This window comes from Pygocentrus nattereri, chromosome 18, assembly GCF_015220715.1.
Source record: "Pygocentrus nattereri isolate fPygNat1 chromosome 18, fPygNat1.pri, whole genome shotgun sequence".
Taxonomy (NCBI): Eukaryota; Metazoa; Chordata; class Actinopteri; order Characiformes; family Serrasalmidae; genus Pygocentrus; species Pygocentrus nattereri.
This window is the reverse complement of record NC_051228.1, coordinates 39,543,659-39,568,658: the sequence shown is the minus strand read 5'-3', so window position 1 is coordinate 39,568,658 and position 25,000 is coordinate 39,543,659. Positions and strand designations below refer to the sequence as shown.

General features: G+C 45.5%; 1 protein-coding gene across 4 annotated transcripts in view; it reads right to left on the bottom strand.

Annotated features, from left to right (window-relative positions):
- phldb2a (pleckstrin homology-like domain, family B, member 2a) overlaps positions 1 to 24,380 on the bottom strand; it is a 45,092-nt gene extending 20,712 nt beyond the window's left edge. For all 4 annotated transcript variants that reach the window (XM_017686105.2, XM_017686106.2, XM_017686107.2 and 1 more), the window contains exons 1-6: positions 24,252 to 24,380; positions 18,695 to 18,807; positions 12,816 to 13,428; positions 10,795 to 11,122; positions 5,719 to 6,036; positions 2,388 to 2,522 (exon numbers count right to left, since the gene is read on the bottom strand). In XM_017686105.2, coding sequence (XP_017541594.1) covers positions 2,388 to 2,522; positions 5,719 to 6,036; positions 10,795 to 11,122; positions 12,816 to 13,428; positions 18,695 to 18,752 — 1,452 coding nt within the window. In that variant the 5' untranslated portion in view covers positions 18,753 to 18,807; positions 24,252 to 24,380. The remainder of the gene's footprint in view (positions 1 to 2,387; positions 2,523 to 5,718; positions 6,037 to 10,794; positions 11,123 to 12,815; positions 13,429 to 18,694; positions 18,808 to 24,251) is intronic.
- Between the last annotated feature and the right edge of the window lie 620 nt (positions 24,381 to 25,000).

Genomic DNA, 25,000 nt, shown 5'->3' with positions numbered 1-25,000 from the left:
CCATCGGATTTCCAGACGGAGAAGCGTGATTGGTCACTCCAGAGAACTCGTCTCCACTGCTCTAGAGTCCAGTGGCGGCGCTTTACACCACTGCATTCCACGCTTTGCATTGCGCTTGGTGATGTAAGGCTTGGATGCAGCTGCTCGGCCATGGAAACCCATTCCATGAAGCTCTCTACGCTGTTCTTGAGCTGATCTGAAGGCCACATGAAGTTTGGAGGTCTGTAGTGATGGACTCTGCAGAAAGTCGGTGACCTCTGCGCACTATGCCCCTCAGCATCCGCTGACCGCTCTGTCATTTTACGTGGCCGACCACTTCGTGGCTGAGTTGCTGTCGTTCCCAATCGCTTCCACTTTGTTATAATCCCACTGACAGTGGACTGTGGAATATTTAGTAGTGAGGAAATTTCACGACTGGACTTGCTGCACAGGTGGCGTCCGATCACGGTACCACGCTGGAATTCACTGAGCTCCTGAGAGCGACCCATTCTTTCACTAATGTCTGTAGAAGCAGTCTGCAGGCCGAGGGGCTCGGCTTTATACACCTGTGGCCATGGAAGTGACCGGAACACCTGGATTCAGTCATTTGGATGGGGGAGTGAACACTTTTGGAAATATAGTGTATATATAGCTATTAGCCAGTGACTGATGTGCAAATTTAGTAACAGTCAGTTTTGTTCATATGATTTATTCAGCAAGTGTTTCTGCTTTAATTAATTTCCTTTTTATTCCTTTTTATCAGGAAACCATCCCTCTCAAGCAAGCGTACAATCTTCTATCCAAATTCTGCCAATTTAATTTCTTCTTTTTTTTTTTTAGCTATGTGAAAATATTAATAAAGGAAACAATATTTTGGCAAAAAATCTAAATTTTACCCACACCAAAAATCATTACCCCAGGCTCAAAAGTTCATGGCTACCTGACAGGACATTACTTGAATGGTGGACGACTTTTAGCAGAGCAGTAACACCAACATGGTGGAGTCATGTTACTGTGAGTTCATCAGGAACAGCAGCAGTTCTGGAGTTTAACGCAGAATGAACACCGTCTCTTTACACAGCACTGAAATCAGCACTGAATTAAATATCGACTGCATTGTATTGCGCTGCACTTATATATTATATTTTATTGCACTGTGTAGTGTAGCGTGTTGTAGTGTATTGTAGTGTATTGTAGTGTGTTGTAGTGTAGTGTAGTGTGTTGTATTGTAGTGTAGCGTGTTGTAGTGTATTGTAGTGTATTGTAGTGTGTTGTAGTGTAGTGTAGTGTGTTGTATTGTAGTGTAGCGTGTTGTAGTGTATTGTAGTGTATTGTAGTGTGTTGTAGTGTAGTGTAGTGTAGTGTGTTGTAGTGTATTGTAGTGTGTTGTAGTGTGTTGTAGTGTAGTGTATTGTATTGTAGTGTGTTGTAGTGTGTTGTAGTGTATTGTAGTGTGTTGTAGTGTAGTGTGTTGTAGTGTGTTGTAGTGTATTGTAGTGTAGTGTAGTGTAGTGTGTTGTAGTGTGTTGTATGTAGTGTGTTGTAGTGTAGTGTAGTGTGTTGTATTGTAGTGTAGTGTGTTGTAGTGTATTGTAGTGTAGTGTATTGTAGTGTATTGTAGTGTGTTGTAGTGTGCTGTAGTGTAGTGTGTTGTAGTGTGTTGTAGTGTGTTGTAGTGTAGTGTATTGTAGTGTAGTGTGTTGTAGTGTATTGTAGTGTAGTGTATTGTAGTGTGTTGTAGTGTGTTGTAGTGTAGTGTGTTGTAGTGTAGTGTAGTGTGTTGTAGTGTAGTGTGTTGTAGTGTGTTGTAGTGTAGTGTGTTGTAGTGTGTTGTAGTGTAGTGTGTTGTAGTGTGTTGTAGTGTGTTGTAGTGTAGTGTATTGTAGTGTAGTGTGTTGTATTGTATTGTAGTGCAGTGTATTGTAGTGTGTTGTAGTGTGTTGTAGTGTAGTGTGTTGTAGTGTATTGTAGTGTGTTGTAGTGTAGTGTGTTGTAGTGTAGTGTGCTGTAGTGTGTTGTATTGCACTGTTCTGTGTTCAGCTCTGCTCCTTCTCTCTCTGTATCAGTGACTGTGTTTCTATCAGTGTCTGAGCTCAGGACCGGCTTTCTCTCTCTGACCTGCTGGTAACTAGCAGAGAGACTTTCTCTAGACAGACGAAGCTCTTCCTGTACGTCGCTCTGATCAGAGCGTCTGCTAAACGCTGTAAATGTAAGTGTAATGTCAGTGCTGGACTGAGAATGGCCCACTAAGCAGAAATATCCAGCCAGCGGCATCCTGTGATCAGAAAACCACCCCGGATGAAGGACTAGAGGACGGCAAATGAAACTGTGCATGGAAAACGATGAGCTACTGTCTCCAGGATGCATCTAATAAAGTGAACATCATCATGGCACCCTCTGTTACACACCTCTCTGACAGACTCGTCCATCTGCGTGTCTAAATCCTTGATCTTCTGCTCCAGCTCTTCAATGTTGTTGAGAACTTGGATCCTCTCCTCTTCTATCCGCGTCACTTCCTGCCTCATCTGCATGTCCTCCGCCACCTGGAAACATCAGTCACACGCTCGGTCCATCAGAACAGCGGTAAACCTGGTCGATCAAATGCTTTTTATGCTTTTTTAAATTTTAATGATCAAACTTGTCAAATATTATTGAATATTTGTTGCAGCCCAAATGCAAAGTGAGTGGAAATGTTCTGCCTCTGCTATTCATGGAATGTACGGCTTTGAGAGGTTCAATATGTGGGAAAAGAGGCGGGAGCGAAGGGACCTGCACCTGCATCTTTCACATGAGCCACATCCTCATCTCAGTTCTCTCCACTAGACCGAGCCTTCAGTCTTATAGCACTTCTGCTCTTCACGGACACGCTGGCAGTATCTGAGGTCACATGGTTTCCAGTGACAGTCAGAAGGAATGTAGGAGACTAACAGATGGAGAGATTACAGTGGAGCTTCTGTCTCAGACGCTGATATTAGCATCCATCGCAAATTCCAATGACATTTACTATTAATATCAGCCAGTGGAAAAACAGGCAGCTTCACACAAACTTGGGACCTCAACCCTTTTTACTGATAGTGAACTCAGTGTCTCTGTAAAAAGTCCATAAGATCAGAGGTACAGAGGAGGAGGTTCGATCCCGCGAGCCAATAGTACGTGACTGAGATGCCCCTGAGCAAGACACCTAACCCCCAACTGCTCCCCAGGTGCTGTGGATAGGGCTGCCCACCGCTCCAGGCTGCCCACCCTAGTGTGTGTGTTCACTAGTGTGTATGTGGTGTCTAACTGCACGGACGGGGTAAACACAGAGGTGAAATTTCCCAGCTGTGGGACTAATAAGGGATGTATTAATAAGGGATAAGACTATAAACGATGTATTCACTTAGTTTCACTTAGAAAATCAACAAAACATGAGTCGAAGCGGAGCGCCCAAACTTTTGCATACAACTCTAAGTGAAAGTGCTGGCACTCTGACAAAGATTCACTGGAGATCAATATGTATTCATTTATATCTACTGAATAATATAAAACCACAATATTTTAAAAGTATAAAATGAATAAAACTGACAGGCACGTGAAAAACAGAGAATAATGTCCTGTGGAAATGTGCATTAAAAATCTGAAGCATTTATCTTGAGTTAAATGCCTGATGGATACACTTAAATCTGTGACTTTAGCAACTCAATGACAGTTATTCATAAAAAATAATCATGAAGCATTTCTGCAGCTCCAGTCCTGCCATTCCGCCAGCTTTGGTATCTTCATATCAACATATCCGAATAAAACATCTTTCCCTGTAACTCTGTTAAGACCATCGGCGGATCTCTGCGTGAAATGACGGTGAGCTGCTAGTGAGCAACGAGGGGCGAGCATCTCACGTCTCTCCACACAGACCGTCGCGCCAGGATGAAAAAGACTCCACAACTGCAGCTTTTGACCTAAAAACGTTCTGTACAACACAAAACAAACACTTTAGAACGGCTGACTTGCTTGCTTTTCAATTCAATTTTAATAATACTGTAAAGTATGTAAAATAAAACTAATAGAAACAAACGAGCATCACTTCAGCATTTCCACCCCTGCATTACACGGCATTACGTCTTTATTCTGTTATATAACAGAAAAGAAAAGGAAAACAGATAAGCTGGCACAAACTCGGGCAACTTTCTTCTCCTTCCATCTCTTTTTCCATCTATCTCACAGACACTTTTGTCTTCATCTCTCTCTCTCTACTCACACACACACACACACACACACACACAGTAATTCCACTGGGAATATAGTCATTTCCTGCTCCTCTGTTTTTCTCCTTCTCTTTGAACCATCAAGTCATTACAGTTTTCCAATGGAAAGTGGCTTATTACACAAAATGTCCTCATTCTAACTTCAGCCGGAACCGTGCAGAGCCTACAGTGTGAGCAAAACCAATCCAGACTCTTTCTGGACGTGGGACAAAACCTCCAACCTCTCTTTTCATATTTATGACTGAGTTTGGGGTCCAGGATGAATCGAGAATAGTGTTTCAGGAAACACATCAGCAGCGAGCGTCCAAGGAGGGAGCGCACACCCTGGATGTCTCCGAGAATTTAGATGTTTGAGCATCTGTGCTAGAACAGATTTCGGCCCAGTGATCCTGCCACTTTATACGTGTTTATTAAGCAGTGAGAATAGTCGTGGGCAGTCGTGGGCTGGAGGTCAGGGATCTGGCCCTGTAACCGGAAGGTTGCCGGTTTGATCCCCAGAGCCGACAGTCCATGACTGAGGTGTCCTTGAGCAAGACACCTAACCCCCAACTGCTCCCCGGGTGCCGTGGATAGGGCTGCCCACCGCTCCGGGCAAGTGTGCTCACTGCCCCCTAGTGTGTGTGTGTGTGTGTGTGTGCTCACTAGTGTGTATGTGGTGTTTCACTTCACGGACACATTAAATGCGGAGGTGGAATTTCCGCGTTTGTGGGATTAAAAAAGTATCTTAAGTTAACAAACACACAGGTTTTTTAAATGACACGTTCCACTGGCCTCGATTGCTATATTTACAGGGCGTGAGGAGAAAATTAGCCTGTAAAGTCTCACAGTCGAGCTTAAAAACTGCTGGCTTGCATTAAGACTCATGTCTTTTGCCTTTGCTATGGTCTATCAGCACTGAGTGTAAATCTCGGAGGTTAAACTCTGTTTTACTGGAGGCTGTGATGTTTAGCACTGATCTCAGAGCAGACAGGTATGCACTTGAACAATACTGAATATCATTGTCAGCGCATATTTCCCATATCTGCATATTCATCACCATTCTCATGTGTAATATAATCAATACTCCATGTGCAATGTTTTATTTATCATTTTTATATCGTGCATTTCTGTGCCTAGAGTTTATGTGAAGGACAGAGTTGATCTTAAACTCAAACTGTGCTGAAGTCTTCCTCAGCAGCATATCTAGTAGTAATCCATAAACCCCTTCAGAGCCTGGGTAACTGGCAGAACTGGACAGCTCTACAGTCCTGGGTTACAAGTTATATTTGTGGAGATTTAGACCAAAGGCAAAAATTCAATGTGTGCAACAAGAAACTTTCTATTTTAAAACGTAATGACGCAACAGAAGCCACTGCAACACCAACACCTCCTGCGCTGCATTCCAGTTTACAGGAATGACCACATTTATCACCTGAACGACTTTTTATGTTAACGAATCATTTCAGTCCAAATCTGAGAGCTGAAAGCCTAAAGCCGCACCTCACCGCGCTCGGCTCACCTTGCTCTGTGAGTGTGGGGATGAGGAGTGCGTGGAGCTGCGCAGGCTGTTGGTGGGAGACTGAGACCTGGTCTCTCTGTGGCCGCTCTGCCTGCGCTGCCTTTGGGGCTGGAGCTCCCCTCTAACCTTCACGGCCACGCCGTTCTCTGGAGCCGCGCCGAGCGAGTCTGAAAACACAGACTCGTCGTCCGACACCTGCAGCTTCTCCAGCTCTCGGTTAATCTTCTGCAGGTCAGAGACGGCCGACACACCAGGGCCGTTCTCCACACGGCCCAGTTCAGAGCACAGGCTCAGGATGGTCTCCAAACGCTGGCGCTCCTAGAAGAACGAGAGAGTGAAGGAGTGAGACACGATACAAAAACGGTGATTTACATTTAATTGTTTGATTTGCACTTCATTATGTTCTACTGTCTTTTAAAGCAGGGGTGTCAAACTCAGCCACTAAAATGACCAGATTAAAACGTCTTATTTCATTTTTACTTCATATTTTGGGCCACTTTTTAAATATGCCAAGACTGTGAGATCAAAACAGGTATTAAACACTTCATTCAAAATAATTCAAAAAGAGTTAAAAAATGATTATAAAAGTAAATTAGGTAGGTTTTTAATACTGTACTACGGTCCCAGGACTAGGTAGGAGCCATCTTAAAGGGAAGACTGTGTATGTTTGGGGGATTTGGAGACCTCTCTGGTGAAAATGTGTAATTGCACACAGCGTGTGATTCAGACCCGTTCCCGCTGTGGTGTCGTCATGACTGTAAGCGCATTAGAACTCAAGTCAAAACTTGGTGAAGGACGTGTTTTTCAAGGATGCACACAAATTACTGACCACTGTCCTTTAGTGTTTATCTGTATAGCTTTAATTTTTATTATTTATATTGTTGATAATGTTTATACTGTTTCCCGTTTCTATTACTGAGCGCCTCACTCCTGTTACTCTGCTGCTGTAATACTGTGAATTTCACCGCTGTGGGACTAATAAAGGATCATCTTATCTTATAGCGCATTCAGCTCTGTTTCTGAGCCTGTGCGTGGTGTTAATACGTAAGATGTACGAAGCGAGTCCCACCTCCGACTTTAAATCACTACTTCAGGTTCTACAGGGTGACCATTTACAAACAAGTTGGGACGCTGTGTAAAATGTAAATGAACACAATCATGTGCGAATTACTGCCGAGCCCTCCTGCTACCGCTTCAGACCAGCTGCCCACCCTGCACTGATGTTCTCATGGACTCCCAGCTATTCCTACTACTAATAACTACTGCTATTAATATTAGTAGTATAATAACTCTGTAGGTAGTCTGACCAGAGGAGGACGGGTCCCCCCTGGTGAGCCTGGTTCCTCCCAAGGTTTCTTCCTCAGCTCTGAGGGAGGTTCTCCTGGCCACCGTCGCCCCCTGGCTTGCCCACCGGGGGGTCTTTACATTTTTTACATTCTTGTTAAAACTCTGTCTTTACTGGAATTCTGTGAAGCTGCTTTGTTGTAAAAAGCGCGACAAATAAATTTGGTTTGATTTGATTTGAATGATTTACACCCCATGTTTATTTTAAATAGAACAATGTAATTAAGTAAAATATTAATAAAAATAAACAATAAATAAATAAAGACAATAAATCAAATGTCTAAACTGAGAATTTTTTAAATATTTGCCCATTTTGAATTTGATGGTGTTGTTGGCAAAAACAATAAAAAAACTATAATAAATAAATAAAAAATCTCAGCTTTTCTCAACATTTGATCTGTTGTCTTGGACTCTTTTCAATGGAATATGGGGTTTAAATGATTTGCACATCATTGCATTTTGTTTTTATTTACAGTTTGCACAGCGTCCCAACTCTTTTGGAAATGAGGTTGTACTCTAATGTGTCCTTTTCCTCCTGATTTTGTGATGCAGCTCAGCTTTAAGCTCAGAAACTATTAAAGAAAAATGCATCTGTCATATCTAACAACTGGTTTACCAGAGTCAAAGCCCAGAGTCAAAGCCCAGAGTCAAAGCCCAGAGTCAAAGTCCGGAGTCAAAGCCCAGAGTCAAAGCCCAGAGTCAAAGCCCAGAGTCAAAGCCCGGAGGCAAAGCCCGGAGGCAAAGCCCAGACTCAAAGCCCAGACTCAAAAACTAGAGTCAAAGCCCAGAGTCAAAGCCCAGAGGCAAAGCCCGGAGGCAAAGCCCGGAGGCAAAGCCCAGACTCAAAGCCCAGACTCAAAACCTAGAGTCAAAGCCCAGAGTCAAAGCCCAGAGTCAAAGCCCAGACTCAAAGCCCAGAGTCAAAGCCCAGAGTCAAAGCCTGGAGGCAAAGCCCAGACTCAAAGCCCAGAGTCAAAGCCCAGGGTCAAAGCCCAGAGTCAAAGCCCAGAGTCAAAGCCCGGAGGCAAAGCCCAGAGTCAAAGCCCAGACTCAAAGCCCAGGCTCAAAACCTAGAGTCAAAGCCCAGAGTCAAAGCCCAGAGTCAAAGTCCAGACTCAAAGCCCAGAGTCAAAGCCCAGACTCAAAGCCCAGAGTCAAAGCCCAGAGTCAAAGCCCAGACTCAAAGCCCAGAGTCAAAGCCCAGACTCAAAGCCCAGAGTCAAAGCCCAGAGTCAAAGCCCAGACTCAAAGCACAGAGTCAAAGCCCAGACTCAAAGCCCAGTCTCGATATCATAATCTGTATTGTTATTTCTTTGTATTGGTTATATATGTTATATGGTCTTTTCACTGCCACAGACACATGGTAAATATTTCTAAACCGTCTTCTAGGCCGCCTAAAACGTTCGTATGGTACTGCATACTTCAAGTCAGCATCTATTTAAGCTTGCAAGGAAGCTCATTCATAAACAACTGATGCACAGAACTACAGCCCTGCAGTCAGTTCAGACAGCATGTGACCAGCTGTGCTTCAGCACAACCACATAATCATATGACCCTCCAGAAGCACAACTACAGAACAAAGTATTCACAAATAAGAGCAGAATGAAGCAACTGAGACCACTTTTAAGAACCACTTAAGTGCGAAGCTTATAGAAATCCTCCAAGCTGGTCTGAAGAGCTCGTACACATTAGATCCCTCCACAGAGTGTAAGAGTGTGAGTTAATTAAGTGAATAGTGTGTGAAACATGGTGTGAATTAGCCGAGGAATATCCCTTAATGTGCTCCAGCACCAGCGGCACAGAGACAGATCAAAGCCCTGTGGGCTCTTTCATGTTTCATAACAGTCTCAGAGGAAGCCGAGTGGGTCCACAAGTACCAAATTACCATATCCGCACGGAGGCCGACTCAGGGGTAAGGAGAAGCCTTCAGCTAGACGCCGGCTCGGAGTATACAGCTCACTGAAAACTTGTAATTTTCTGAGTAATGTTTGATCTTCATAGTTACTTTTAATTAAGTAAAATACACGAAACGGTCGGCCTGTCATCGTTACGAGGTTTTAGCTGATGATTAATTGTTGTGTAAGTAATTAAAGTTAATGATTAAACTGTTTGATTTCACGCAACTAATGCAGCCAACAAGAAATACACCGCGCTGTACTGTGCCTTGAGTTATACAGTGTCAACCAAAGCTTACACCGGTCAGGCAGAACATTCTGACCACCTCCTCGTTTCTACGCTCACTGTCCACTTTATCAGCTCCACTGACCGTATAGCTGCACTCTGTAGTTCTACAGTTACAGACTGTAGTCCATCTGTTTCTCTGATACTCTGTTACCCTGTTCTTCAGTGGTCAGGACCCCCATGGACCCTCACAGAGCAGGTACTGTTTGGGTGGTCATTCTCAGCACTGCAGTACCACTGAAATGGTGGTGGTGTGTTGGTGTGTGTTGTGCTGGTCTGAGTGGATCAGACACAGCAGTGCTGCTCGTACCAGCACAACACACACTAACACACCACCACCACGTCAGTGTTACTGCAGTGCTGAGAATGACCCACCACCCAAACAGTACCTGCTCTGTGAGGGTCCATGGGGGTCCTGGTGGCTATATTTGTGTTGTAAACACTGCAGGCCCTGGTTCGTCTCACCACCACTGTCAGGAATTCTGTTGACAATTAATCCTTTCACTTCAAACCACTCCGAACGACTGTATCATCTGAGCCACTGAGTTCTGCAGAATTCTTGAAAAAACCAGTGGAATTCCCCTTTAAGACGCACGTCAGCCAGCATGACCCGTAAAACAGAAGTTTATCTGTCTCATCAGATAAACAACTAAAAACGCGTCAGATGCTACAGAACTCCTTCGGAAACATCAGTGAGTGTCAGAAGCCTCCAAAATGCTCTTCGGTGAGCCTCGGCGCTTTGGCTACTTGTGGCTTGGATATTAATAACTCTCATGTTCATCAAAGTGTCCTCTGCAGTATGAAGAGCAGCATCTGGCTAAAAAGGACTTGAGCCTTTTCTTTTCCAAACATTGTAAAATGCATGTGCTGAAATTCTTTGGGCTCAAAGGTGGTTTAAACAGCTCAGAGGTGGTTTAAACGGCTCAGAGGTGGTTTAAACGGCTCAGAGGTGGTTTAAACAGCTCAGAGGTGGTTTAAACGGCTCAGAGGTGGTTTAAACAGCTCAGAGGTGGTTTAAACGTCTCAGAGGTGGTTTAAACAGCACAAAGGTGGTTTAAACAGTTCAGAGGTGCTTTAAACGGCTTAGAGGTGGTTTAAACGGCTCAGAGGTGGTTTAAACGTCTCAAAGGTGGTTTAAACGGCTCAGAGGTGGTTTAAACGTCTCAAAGGTGGTTTAAACGTCTCAGAGGTGGTTTAAACGTCTCAAAGGTGGTTTAAACACCTCAAAGGTGGTTTAAACAGCTCAAAGCTGGTTTAAACGTCTCAAAGGCAGTTTAAACGGCTCAAAGGTGGTTTAAACAGCTCAGAGGCGGTTTAAACGGCTCAGAGGTGGTTTAAACGGCTCAGAGGCGGTTTAAACGGCTCAAAGTTTGCATGTTGGCATCAAAACGAGATGATTTATGGGTTTGGCAGCATTTCTCCAGAGAAAGAGATCTAAATGTTTATTACACGTGATACCAACAAAGATACCGTGAAAACCTTGGAAACATCCCCAAACTTGTGACGGGCAGCGATAAGCGTGTTTGTGCGAGTGCTGCACGGACTCCTCACCAGCCTCTCCACTTCCTGCTCTCGTAGCCGCTCGTCTCTCTGTCTCTGATGGTAATCTCGGAGCTCCTCCTTGCTGCTGAGGGAGCTGATGCTGCCCCTCCTCGGCCCCATTCCCAAGCCCACTCCGCCCTTACCGAACGACAGCCTCCTCTCCCCGAGGCCCAGGTCCAGGCACGACGCCGAGCCCAGCGAGGTCAAGCTGGCTCTGCGGGGGCTGCTGGGCACGCTGGCAGTCACGGTAACGTCGGGGGGGCGCTCCAGAGACGGCAGGCTGCGGCGCGGCTTGGAGGAGCGGCGGGGAGGTAGGGACAAGGTCGGCACGTCCCCCCTGCGTGAAACAAAGACCACTTCAGATGAAGAGAAGTTTGAGGCAGGTATCCTGAACACAAGCGTTCAGACGAGCCTCACAAAGCAACAGAGTGAGGTCTGTAAATAAACTGAGAAAATCACATGCTGATATGGACCTTACGGGCCAATAACGATGACCAATAATTAGGCCTGATAATCGTCTAGTCACAATTATTTGAGATGATCACAATTATTAAATAATTTTAATAAAATAATAAATAATAATTTAAATAAAAGAATTTAGCTATCATAATATTTACCCCCAACGACGACAGTGAGAATTACATGCGGTGGATTGAAGCAAACAAATGTAAATAAAAGAGCAGTAAATAAATTCATTAGTGGTTATAAAAACAACTTCTAACTCGAGGCTCTAGCCTAGTTAGAATGCAGTGCTGAGTGACGTTTATCTGTATGTTCCAATATTTTTTTCATGCTTTCTAGCAAAAGAAAGAAGAAGAATTTTTTCCTCTGAAGAAAGACATAAACTTCGCCTGAACACTCGATTCTGCGTAACTGAAACACGTGTACATGAACCCAACAGGGCGGCACACCGAATTGGCCTTACTAGCAGTGAAAGTGACTTTAATAGACAGAAAGAACAAGAAAAGTCAATTAATCATTCATCACATTTACTTATATGGCAATTAATCATCAGCCAAAATCTCATGTGTGCCACCAAAAAAGAATTCAACAGGCGCCCACCGTGGCAGACGGGGTGTGTTCCTCCCGCAACCAACACTCTTTAGAATGGGTTATAGTTCAAATAAATAATAAATAGTGTTGGCATAGCACAGCAGTGCCGGCAGCACCGTCTGGGGCAGCGGGGGTTTAAGTGTTTTGCAGAAGGGCACAAACAGGAGCACATAATCAGTCCTGGGATTTGAACCTGCAACCATCCGGGTGCCAGATCGCTTCCCTTACCTCCTCACTAGAAAAAGGAGTCGTCATATGACCAATCCGATTCCTTATTCCTTAATCCGGAATCCTTATTCTGGATGCATTTAGCCCTCTTCCCTGGCTGAAACCATGAAAAACTTCCAACCCACTGACGTCATCATTCGTAATTCCAATATCAAGATGATAATAAAAATAACTGGTGAATAAATGGCACCTGAAATATTGTAGTAGGGGAGACAAAGTTCTAGCCCCATTTGGTTCACTTGAAATACACAACAGGTGGTGGGAATTTGAGTAAACTCTAAGCTCATTATGATCCGATTCCGAATTTGATTGCAATCCTTTAAGGAACAATTCAATCCATCATGAAATGTCAGATGGTATCATGATTCAATTCAGTCATTCAGACATTATCCACTATGATTCACACAGGACTGCATAATGGGCAATAAAAACAACACACCAAGCATCACACACATTAAGCCAGCCACCACGAGAGCAGCAAACCCATCCTTCCCTCCCAGACACCAACACAGTGGATCAGGCTCTCTTGGACTCCTGGCCAGGATTCACTTGATAGGCAAATGGTTCAGACCTGCGGCACTTACAACCCGTCAGGCCAAACGCAGCCAATTCAACTGAAGCAGTTTAATCACCTCCCTCAGATGCATCAGAGCATCACGATGCATAACTGGATCCCCAGCGGTCAGACAGGTCACTCCCCTCCTAGATCAGTAACAGCAGCATTAACAATCAAGATTTTGATTCCACACCTGTAGAGTCTGGGCAGCGAGCGGCTGTGTCCTCCTCCCAGTCCATTCAGCGAGCCGGTGGAGTACTTCCTCTGGCGAGGGGAGGGTTCTAGTGTGGGATCGCCGTCCCGGGCCAGCAGCCTGCGGCCCAGCCTGGGGCTGGAGGGCATGCTGGCTGCTCCGCTCGGGCCGCGCCTTAGACCGTCGGCTGTGTAGGAGGAGGAGCCATTCCACATGGACATCAGGGAGCCGGCGGTGTTGGGACGGCGGCCGTCGGACGAGTGGCTGAGCAAAAGGTTGTCCTGCGACTGGTGGCGTGTGCGAGTGTGAGCGTGCACGGGGCTCATGGGGCGCTCTAATTGGCGAGGAGAGGGAGGCATGCTGAGGCTGCTGGACGGGATTCTGACCACAAGGGGTGGACGCTCTTGGAGCAGAGATGCGGTCGAGAGAGGGCTGGGGGGCGGAGACAAGCTGAGGAAGGCGCGGTCGGCGCTGGCCCGTAATAAACTAGCCTCCAGAGCTGACTTCCTGCGCTGCAAGCTGTCCATCAACTCTTGGAGCTCCGCCTTTGAACGCGCGCCACGGATGCTGACCCCACCCACTGAGCCGCCATTCGTGTGTAGCTTTGTGCAATCTGACAAGAAAACATGATAAAAGAAAAGATCAAAGTGAGAGATAACAGTACAGCAGTTTATCAGTCAACACAGACGACACATCAGGTGCAGGTAAAAATCGATTTAGTGCGATATTCTGATATTTTGGGTTTTTAACAGTATTGATCTGTGGAGGCCCAAGAATCGATATGTATTTTTTTATTTTAACGAATGCTAAACATTTTTGATGTGTACGAAGCAAATTTTTAGACTAATAGATTTACATTATTAGACTGATTTTTGTCAAACACAGATCAGGCCCATGACACAATCCTCCCCGGCCTGCAAACGTATTTTTAATTTTCTATTATTAGACTGTTTCTAAATGTGATGCACTACAGCCCCCAGCATGCACTGCAACGTCACTTGTGCTCAGACTCTCCTCTCCCAACAGCGGTCTATGGGTCAGCGGTTACACCTCAATTCTACACAATTCCACACCAGTCGTGTCTCCAGTTCAGCTGCAGTTCAGCCGATATAAACGGCCAACACTCAGAAACTCAGACTTACTGAACTTCCAGTGAGGAAAAGATCTCGGGTGTCTGGTTCCAGCAGACAGGTAGGTTTGAACGACCAAACACCTGGGGACGTTTACATTTGGCACATTTTATTCATGTAATATTTCAAGCTCTCCTCCAAGTGCCTGTATTTCACTGTTGGAGATTGTTTTGCATATTTTCAGTAAGCAGTGGCCGGCGTGGTTACAGCACAACACATAGCACAACAATTAAAATGCGTGGACGTTCTCTGGTCCTCAGATTTGAGATTTTTTAATATGGCACTTTTAATGGTTGAGTTTGGCACCCCTGGGGTAGCGAATTACCTGCTTAACCTACACAAGAGGTCTTCACATCTGGACCTTGAATCCAGCTTCCAGTTCTGGACCAGAAACCAGACTCAAGGTCTGGATTTGAAGATCTCTGACTTCCTAACATCCACCTGAATAAAAGAATCTGTGAAATGCATGAAATACACGAGGATAAAGCCTGTTTGAATGTTCGCTCTAGCAGCCGTGTTAAAACACGCAGGACATGTGGATGTGCTCCGTTAAGGATAACACACTTTCTATTACTGTCAACACACGTGTTAAAATACCTCTGTGCCTAGTTACGGACAACATCTTGCATTTCTTTGAATAAATTCAGGTGCAGGATGACATCGGTATTGGCCGAGACTTGCTCAAAAATAAAATACTGGGGTTGGACAGATGAGTGATACTGCAAACCCTGCACTCCAGAAGAAATGACTGCATTTTAATTATTTGTAACCCTTTACCAGCATTTCTCTGTGATCCTGGTAGACCTGCTCTCGATGTCTGTCGGTATCTCTATCACAATCAGCAGATACACACATGAAAAATATCGGATATTGGCATCGGCCCACAATTTCCATTTCAGTGCATCCCTAATAGAAATACAAGGACAAAGGAGTTTTGAATGTTGATTTGTCTATATCATAATTCTGTATGCCATTAAAAAACTAAAGTGGAAACTTCACTGAGAAATTTGATGAAATGAACAAATTTCATATTCATAAAAATGAATAAATTCATGCAAGATCAATAAAGTTCTATCTATCTCTCTTAACATGTCACGTCGCACTAGTTAGCATATCAAACTTCTTTAATCATCTCAATAGACGAGGCTGTTGTGATTCCCATAAACCAGATGTTTTAATAGATATAAAACATACTGACACACTGAGGGCTGAGAAATGCGACCACGTGAAGTTTCTCAGTAAAGCTACTGATAACACTGGGATCTATAATAAATGTAGATTTTTATTTTATTTATTTTATAAAAGCTCCTCAAATGATCAGAACGTGTGTTTTATGATCTCCACATATCACTATACGCTCATGATTCACTGCTGAGAGCCAAAAATCTGCGCCGCTCTTTGTGTTGTTCTCTAAAAGTGATGTTTCCAGAGCAGATCACTGAAGAGACGCCGTCTGTTTATAGTTTAGAGCCCAGATTTGGGGAAAAACGGCTCGACTTTCAGTAGAAAAACAAAGTTCAGCTTCTTTTATTATAAGGGTTTAAAATGACGTCACCGTCTATTAGACTGGAGAGAAGAGCTACAGCCTCACACGACGCCCAGCTTCTGAATGGAGCTCATGGAGTATGAACATTATGGAGAACATGATGAAGAGCGGTTTGGAGCCACCGGTGGTCCCGAGGAGTTGAAGAGGTTAAGTACACCAGCTGTGCCATCAGCCACACAGAAATATAAGCTGCGCTGTTATGTAACCACTGAAAATCTGCTGATCCAACCGTTCTTTGTTCGGGAGGTTAGCCACACACAGAGATTTGCTCAACACTCTCTGAATAAACAGAAGGATAAAGAAAGGGTGCTGCTTGATCTGAGGTTTTGCTGAGGATGAGGATGTTATACGAGCCTGGCCTGCTGTAGTAACGCTACAGATGCTGACTATGAAGACCAGAATCCCCTTTCTGATGATTCGGAGCCCAAAACAAACACGGATGACGTAGAGAAACAAAACGTTTCTTCTAAAAAGGGCAGAACGCTTCAGCGCGAGGCGGGCCGGAATGCTTTGAAGGAGAGAGACGGAGTCTGGGTCAGAGCGCCTACAGTGTGCGGAGCGAAATGCGTGGGAGCTGCGGTCTCTGCAACTGAAAGAACAACAACACACAAAAACACACAGCGCCTGGGCTTTGGACTTTGGGTTTAGCATATCTGCTATTAATCATTTATCTTAGTGGCTGAACTGAAGTCAAGAAGCTGGAGTCATGAGGACTCTGGAGTGATGAGCCCTGCATTACTCATTTATTTTCACTAGTGCTGCATTTTGAAGTGAAATTCGCACCATGGTAAACAAACCAACAGCAGACTCTGAGTGTCGTGCGTCGTTCTGAGTAGCTCTCGCTATGGTGGGGTGAACAGCTCCGGGTTTCTAGGGCTGGTATCACAGGTTGGTAGTTCTCCTACCCAAACACACCCACTAAACCTTGCAATTAACAGGGGAGTTGAATCAGGTGTGTTTGGGCAGGTAAAAGCCAAACCGTGCTGGATGGACTGTGCTAGAGTTGTGCATCCCTGCTCTATGACAAGCATGAGGGGGATTTTTGAAAAATCGCCACTATTGCACCCAATCTTACAGAAAAAAAGGTTTCACGCCAAAAGCATTTTACCCTACAAATATTTTTCCACCGAATATCACTGACGTCAAGAAGCTGGAGCCTCTGGGTGACACTAAGCTGAAATATGAAAACTTGGCATCACATAAACGTGTCAGCACTACTGTAACGTCAGCACTACTGTACAGTAACGCAGCTGCTCCTGATGTGCTTTACTGCTGCTGGAGTAGCTTAATTACCACTCCTAACAAAGCTTGCTGGGTTGTTTGGGGTATTTCTGTGTACTTCCCTCTTGTCAGTTCACTGTGAGGCAGTGTTACTTTGCAAATAGTAAAATTCTTATTTCTGCTTGTGAAGAACCTCGTACATCATAAAAATGAAAAAATGCTCTAGGATAAAAAATATTAACTTTGAACTGTTTTTTTTACCCTCAAGGGTTTTAGAATTCCCTTCATTTTTGCCACAGCTTAGACCCGGAGTTTCTAATATGGGCACAACGCTGATTACTGTTTCTAGAGGCAAGGGGCAAAAAACTGACGAGGCTGCCTTTGTTTCAGGGCTTGCATGAATACTGTTTACCCTTTGAACACCTTTTGATATTGCCGACTGTTTTATTGTTATGTCAATTATTTTTCACAGATTTTTGTGACAAAATTCGTCATCAAACAAAACAAACGCCTCACACCAGAAAGGCAGTTCTTCCAGTCACCTCAACAGACCAGCATTTCGGAACATCAACCACGGAGTATAAAAACTTGTGTAGATAATAATATTTAACAGAATATCTGCTTATTAAAGTCAGACAGCACTTCCATATATGGTACCTGATACGCCTAGAACCAATCAACCTAAAGAACAACCCATTTGTTTTAAATATCAAATAAGGCTCTGTGTACTGATTTACCTGTTAGTCGTGTTTAAATTATTCATCACTAATTTATTTAACATTTTAAGATTATTTTGATTAAAAACATGATAGATTTATGAGGTTTTCTTCCGACAGCAGCGAGACACACAATGGAATAAACGTTGGTATTGTCAGTTTCTTCAGCGTCAACCTTTAACATCTACAGCTTTAGATATGAGAAGTTGACGATGTGGTTATGACAGCCTGTTTCTGTTGCGATGGAAAGCTGCAGTCTTAGCCGCTCTGCCCACACATAGACAGAGCAGCTGATATCAACTATCATGATTTTGTTGGTTTTATCTGCAGATCCATGTGAACCTCCTTCTGTGTCTTTAGGAAGCAGCGGCCTGCTCTATGTGCTCTGGCTGAGCTTATTACAGCAGTATAGAGCTGGACTGAAAAGGGTGCAAGCAGTTCACAGCAGAACATCTCTAAAAGTTACTCAGCTGTGCTGTATGAACTTAATAGCCTTGGGGCAGTCGTGGGCTGGGGGTCAGGGAACCAGCCTCGTGACCGGAAGGTCACCGGTTCGATCCCCAGAGCTGACGGCACATGACTGAGGTGTCCTTGAGCAAGACACCTAACCCCCAACTGCTCCCCGGGCGCTGCGGATTGGGCTGCCCACCGCTCCGGGCAAGTGTGCTCACTGCCCCCTAGTGTGTGTGTGTGTGTGTGTGTGTGTGTGTGTGTGTGTGTGTGTGTGTGTGTGTGTGTGCGCTCACTAGTGTGTATGTGGTGTTTCACTTCACGGATGGGTTAAATGTGGAGGTGAAATTTCCCCGTTGTGGGACTAATAAGGGAATCTTAATCTTAAGCGAAATATCAGCGCTTCCTAACTTGCTTCCCACCTGCCACTGCACATCCCATCAGAAGCCCAGTCAGTTGTGGGTTATTTTGCCTGTCAGTCAAACCTCCCTTTCCTGTTAAAGCAGGCTGTTCTAGGCACGAAGGCCGAAGTCTCTCTTGCGGGTGTGAAGTCGTGGAGTTCAGCTGAAGACAAGGCCAAAAGGAACCCTCAATTTCCTGTAGATTGTGACTGAAACTAACTAGACTGTACTTCTGCCTTGCGACCACACTCCACCCTCCCCCACGAAGAAAGCCTGCTTAAATTACTGCAGCACATTTTGAGAAATGCCTGCACGCTGCAAAATCAAGCATTTAAGTCAGCAATATTCACAAAATATATCCTCTAAATCCTGGAAGATCTGTACAGAAAATGGGAGAAAGAAATTGTGTTCTTACCTGCGCTGCTGTAGGCGAGGGAAGGCCCTGCACTTTTCTGAGGCAGCATGCTCTTCATTCTTCTTAATGGCTTAAGCAGAAGAAGCAGGATTCACCCAGACACCACAGGCAGCCTGCAGAGAGCCCAGAAACACACAACCTTCACACATGACACAAAGGAACAATCCCACAGCTCATCAGTGTGAAAGGGCTGGAAATCTCTCCATACACCTCTAAGAGAATCTCACTTCACATACAGCAGCAAAAAACAACTCAGTCCAACAGTGAAGCAACGACCGAATGCTGTAAAGTTACATAAGCGATGCCTTCAAGACGCCCCAACGACATTCTGAGACCCAATGGGCAAGAAGCCCAAATCCTGCTTTAATTCTTCTTCCACATTCCCTCAGCGATGGAGAAAGCCAGAACGACAGAGAGAGGCTTCACTGACAATACTGAGTGGAAAAGCAGACGCAGAAGCGGACGAGCTCAGATTTCAGCATCCGTCTGCGTCTCTGAAGGGGTGAAGCTCTCAGCAGTGCCTGTGGCTCATCCTCTCTCTCTGAAGCGCTGGAGTTCGGTATGGTTGCACAACAAATCATCGATTTAATCAATATCGCAAAATCGACTCACTGCACTGATATCGCAGATGTGTGTAATATGCAAATGAGCACTTTACCCAATCACTGAATGTGTGAGCTCCCTGACCAGTCACAGGTGTTTGGGTGTTTAGATAAGTTGTGACTCCCCAACAAACGTCAATCATTTCACTAAAGAACAGCACAGGCCAATCTTTAGCCACGTCCCGCCAAGGGTTCAGCGGCGTTTTCCAGTTTAAAGCACATTGCAAGGCATGTTGTAATCACAGCATGTAGGAATGTCAGGTAATCACAGTTTAATCATGATTACTGGTTCAAAACTGAGCCTAAAGAACAATTTATTTCACCTCCGCATTTAACCCATCCGTGAAGTGAAGCACCACATACACACTAGTGAGCACACACACACTAGGGGGCAGTGAGCACACTTGCCCAGAGCGGTGGGCAGCCCTATCCACAGCGCCCGGGGAGCAGTTGGGGGTTAGGTGTCTTGCTCAAGGACACCTCAGTCATGGACCGTCGGCTCTGGGGATCGAACCGGCGACCTTCCGCTCACAGGGCCGTGAGTCCGCTGAAGATGCTAAAAGTAGGCCTATTTGTTTATATATATATATAATCTAAAAATATAAAAATAAAATGTATATAGCTATATAAAGGTATATTTGAATGAGGACCTTGATCAAGCAGGGCTTCAGCCTGTAATTATTGATGGTTACTATGGAAAATGAGCAAAAATATTAACTATGACAGTCCCAATAGCAATATGCTATATATGCAGTAACTGCCTCCACCGATCTTTAAGTGCTTTATGATCTGAATGATGACTAAAATGCTGACTTCTGTATTTTAAAGAAAATCACTAAGGTGCACTAAATCACCAATAAAAGATCCCACCCACACAGAGCCATGAAAACCAAAACCACATCGACGCTATAATACACTACATCCAGACATGTATGCACAGAGAGAGAGGGAGAGACAGAGGGAGAGAGAGAGAGGGAGAGAGAGAGAGAGAGAGAGAGAGAGAGAGAGAGAGAGAGGGAGAGAGAGAGAGAGAGAGAGAGAGAGAGAGAGAGAGAGAGAGAGAGAGAGAGAGAGAGAGAGAGAGGGAGAGAGAGGGGGAGAGAGAGAGAGAGAGAGAGGGAGAGAGACAGAGAGAGAGAGGGAGAGAGAGAGAGAGAGGGAGAGAGAGAGAGAGAGAGAGAGAGAGAGAGAGAGAGAGAGAGAGAGAGGGAGAGAGAGAGGGAGAGAGAGAGAGAGAGAAAGAGAGGGAGAGAGAGGGAGAGAGAGGGGGAGAGAGAGAGAGAGAGGGAGAGAGGGAGAGAGACAGAGAGAGAGAGGGAGAGAGAGGGAGAGAGAGGGAGACGGAGAGAGGGAGAGAGAGAGAGACAGAGAGAGAGAGAGAGAGAGAGAGAGAGACAGAGAGAGAGAGAGAGAGAGAGAGAGAGAGACAGAGAGAGAGAGAGAGAGAGAGAGAGAGAGAGAGAGAGAGAGAGAGACAGAGAGAGAGAGAGAGACAGAGACAGAGAGAGGGAGAGAGAGGGAGACGGAGAGAGGGAGAGAGAGAGAGACAGAGAGAGAGAGAGAGAGAGAGAGAGACAGAGAGAGAGAGAGAGAGAGAGACAGAGAGAGAGAGAGACAGAGACAGAGACAGAGAGAGAGAGAGAGAGAGACAGAGAGAGAGAGAGAGAGAGAGAGAGAGAGAGACAGAGAGAGAGAGAGAGAGAGAGAGAGACAGAGAGAGAGAGAGAGAGAGAGAGAGAGAGAGAGAGACAGAGAGAGAGAGAGACAGAGAGAGAGAGAGAGAGAGAGAGAGAGAGAGAGAGACAGAGAGAGACAGAGAGAGAGAGAGAGAGAGAGAGAGACAGAGAAAGAGAGAGAGACAGAGAGAGAGAGAGAGAGAGAGAGAGAGAGATACTCCTGCCTCCGTCTCCCACTCCTGCAGTCTGTGGCTGGCTGGAAGGAGCCTCTACAGGAAGTGAGGGATCATTTTACGCCGTCAGCGACACAATCCTTCACCATGACTTCACCATCACCCACCACCTGAGAAAGCTTTGGCTTTCCCCTGCAGCACACATCAAGAGGGGCCCATAATAACTCAGCCTTGCCCCCCAGACGGAGGGATCCCCCAAAATCCCCCAAAAAGCAGGGAGAAGCCAGGGGGGAGAACAGCGAGGGGGGCGGCTTTCCTGGATGCCCTCTCCGTTCAACACCAGGCGTAATTCATATTCCTACACGTACAGCTTGATGCGTAACGGTCATATTTCAGACATCATATAAGACGCTTTCTTACTCATCACTGTTTATGTTGACAGAAGAAAGTTGAACCGGGCAGGGCTACAGTATCATTTGCTACTCGTGGCAGTATTGATCTGTGCTGTACTGATATCAGAGAGGGCTGTAATATCGCAGCTAATCGATCAGAAGGGTGTCTGTTGCGCACTGAATATCGAGGGTTCACAGTCACGCTCTTCATATTTCTAGAACCAAGACTCACAGGCAGAACCCATCCACACCTTAGCTGTACAGGACAGCAGAGTTATGGCATGTAGTTTAGAAGGAAGACACTAGGGTCTTACAAAGGAGAGATCCTGAGATACGGCAGGAGCAGTGGTGAAAGCGTGTCAGCGTTCTGCCCTTTTCTCTGCATCACAAGCTAATTAACATCCTCGATAAAGTTCAAATGCAGGTTACATGAAGGGGAAAACACTAAAACACGCAATGCAGGCAACCCCAGCGTCAGGATTGGGAAACACTGGTTTAGGTAAACACCACTCATTCTGTGTAATGATTTGCAGCTCTTGTCAAACAGTGAGACCGAGGGCTTTCTGGAGCGATAACACAGCCGAGAGCTGAGCTCAAAGATCCAAACATCAGCACAGGCCTGCTTTCATCACCCGGGTCTGCCACAGACAGCACATTCGTACAGAGATGGGTAGTATTTACATTTACTTCCCTTAACAGCCAGGATTGGATTTTTTTCAATATATTTGTCAGGAATCTACTCTTCACTCAGTCCCTTTTCAGGAATTCTAACTTGGCTCCCAAATCCAGAACGACATGAGACATCTGCTTTAAAACATGAGCGGCTTTGGACAGATGCTTAGGTTTGAGCGATGATTCAAACCCACGTTTGATGGCATATCGACTGAAGCAGGACATTTAGATGGGTGCTGGGCTGCGCCACTAAAACTGCACCTACTGCATTTATAACTCTAGAAAAATTCCTCTATAGTCAAACTTTCTACATGTTTACTAATGTTTATGTTTGGGCATCGGCAGACGTGAACTCTGGAAGCAGAACATTTAGGTCCCTGATAGCAAGAGGATCACTGTCGGCCCACTGATGGCAAAGCTGGTGGTCCACTGGCGTTTTGCTCAGCAGTTTCCTGGCAGCCCACAGGTGTTTAAGCAGAGTGATAGAGAACGTTCCACTTATTTTCCACTCACAGTCCAATTTACTGATTTTTCCCCACTTTCTGCTGACAGAGCTGTTAAAGAAGAGCTGATGAAACACAGCGGTAAACAGGCCCCCGTCCCAACTTTTTTGGAACACGTTGCTGGCATCAAATTTAAAATGTAGGGTTTAAATGATTTGCATATCACTGCATTTTGTTTACGTTTACATTTTTCACAGCGTCCCAACATTTTTGGAAATGTGCTTGCACTTTGATGATTGTATATTATGTACTTACTAAATTAGTTATTAAACCATTTTAATCCAGCCCAGTGTCACTTTCTATAAAATCATTTTATATCAGTCTTTCTCCAAGTTGTTTGTAATATTTATGTACACGTATTTTCTAAAATAAAAGTCTCTGTGGATTTAACATCAGATTGAGGTGGTCAAAAACTTGCAGGACAGTAATGTGGGTGGTCCGGGGGAGGATCCTCAGCTGGCTGCCGACCTGACCGAGCCAGCGGACTGATATATGTGGGGTAACGCTGGGCTGCGTCACTAAAACTGCATTTGCAACTCTATAAAATTTCTCCAAAATCACATTTTATACATTTTCACAAATGTTTATGTATCGGCATCGGCAGACGCAAAATATACCGGACATCGGTATCGACCCACAGCTCTCATATCGGTGCAGCCACACCTGAATGTGACGTAGGTTACCGTTAAGATCCACTGCAGTTCTACTGAAGTACTTCAGGGCTTTTTCTCCAACTTCAGTCACTACTTCACTGAACTGGCTTAGGGTTCCTTTAGTCTAGTCCCTCGTCCTCTCAGCACGGAGCCCCGCTGGTGACATCCTGCATAAGCAAAAATAACGCGTGGCCACGACTTAGTAAGCCGCGATCTCGTTCCCGCTCCTTACTAAGTCATGGCCACGACTTGATCATCTCATTCCCACGCATTAGGATCCCGTTCCCACGCTTTACACAGTCGTGGCCACGCATTATTTTCATTTCTACAGGATGTCACGAGCGGGGCTCCGTATCTCAGTCCGCAGACGGTCAGTAAGTAGTTCATTAACGTCGCTGTTTAGCGTCGATGCTGAAGCGCGTCGTTAGGCGGTCAACGCGCCGCGCTTACTGCACCGCAAGTTACAGTCCAGCTGGGGAAACGAGAGGAACGGACGCTTCGTGATAAACTAGGCCAGTGTCTAATGCTAATCGCCTCCAAATGGGTGGATTAAAGCAGGAGTGGGGTCCACTGTCAGTGGTCAGTTGAGAGTCCAGCACTTCTCTGATCTGTCACTTCACTCCAGTCCCACATTCCAGAGTTCAGCAGCGAAAAACGGCCGTTTTAACTTCTTCACTCGAACCGAACTCCTGTCTGTTCTGCTTACACACGTAAAAACCCAGCAAACGTCCACAGAGAACTACAGCGCCAATAAACATCGCCTCCCTCTGCTCCTCACAGGCGAGTATGAACCCCCCCACCCCCAGCCTCCCCTCTCCTCCCTGACCCTCTCCTCCCTGACCCTCAGCGGAGCCCAGCGACTGTACGTCCAGAGAAATCCACTCACCTTTCTTTGTGCTGTCCCATTCAAGCTGCCCGGCGCAGATGATGGACGGTCCACAGTCTGTGTGCCGCTGCTTTAGCATGACAAAGGGAGGAGGAGGAGGAGGGGGGAGGAGGAGGGAGGTGATAGAGCTTCAGAGCCTTATGGCTGTGTCTTCACTCACTCCTCCCCCCTTTAGGGGCCGGACTAGAGAGAGGGCTGTGAGTGCTGCTTGGGGTAGACGCTTAAACTTAGGACCAGGGAACGTATACATCATCTAACTGACCGGCCATCAGCTCAGCAGAGTTTGATTAGCCGGTGCAAGTGGACACAACCCCCTCATCTGATGCATGTTTTAGTACTGACCGCCTATATGGAAGCCCAGATGAGCTGTAACTGAAGTGTGAAGTCATTGGGTCAGTGGTCCACCGTTTCAACAGAGAGACAAACTGGTCAGTACGACTGCATAGATTATTGGTCAGGTAAACAACCACACAGCAGACGCACATGCGACCACTCTGACTGACACAGGCGTGTTTCATTACTGACCAGATGAACTTTCCTGGACTACAGAGCCAGAAAAGTCTGAATCGGCACCCTCTGTACACAGCGCAGTGTGTCAGTGTGTGTGTGGTATTCAGGGTGCACCCAGACTCGAGTCTGACTCTGATGAAAAGTCTGGATTTTGGGTGGCCATTCACATGTTTGTGTCTCTAAACTATCTGAAATTGTGAAATTGTCTAACAGAGGAGAATGAGAGAGAGAGAGAGAGA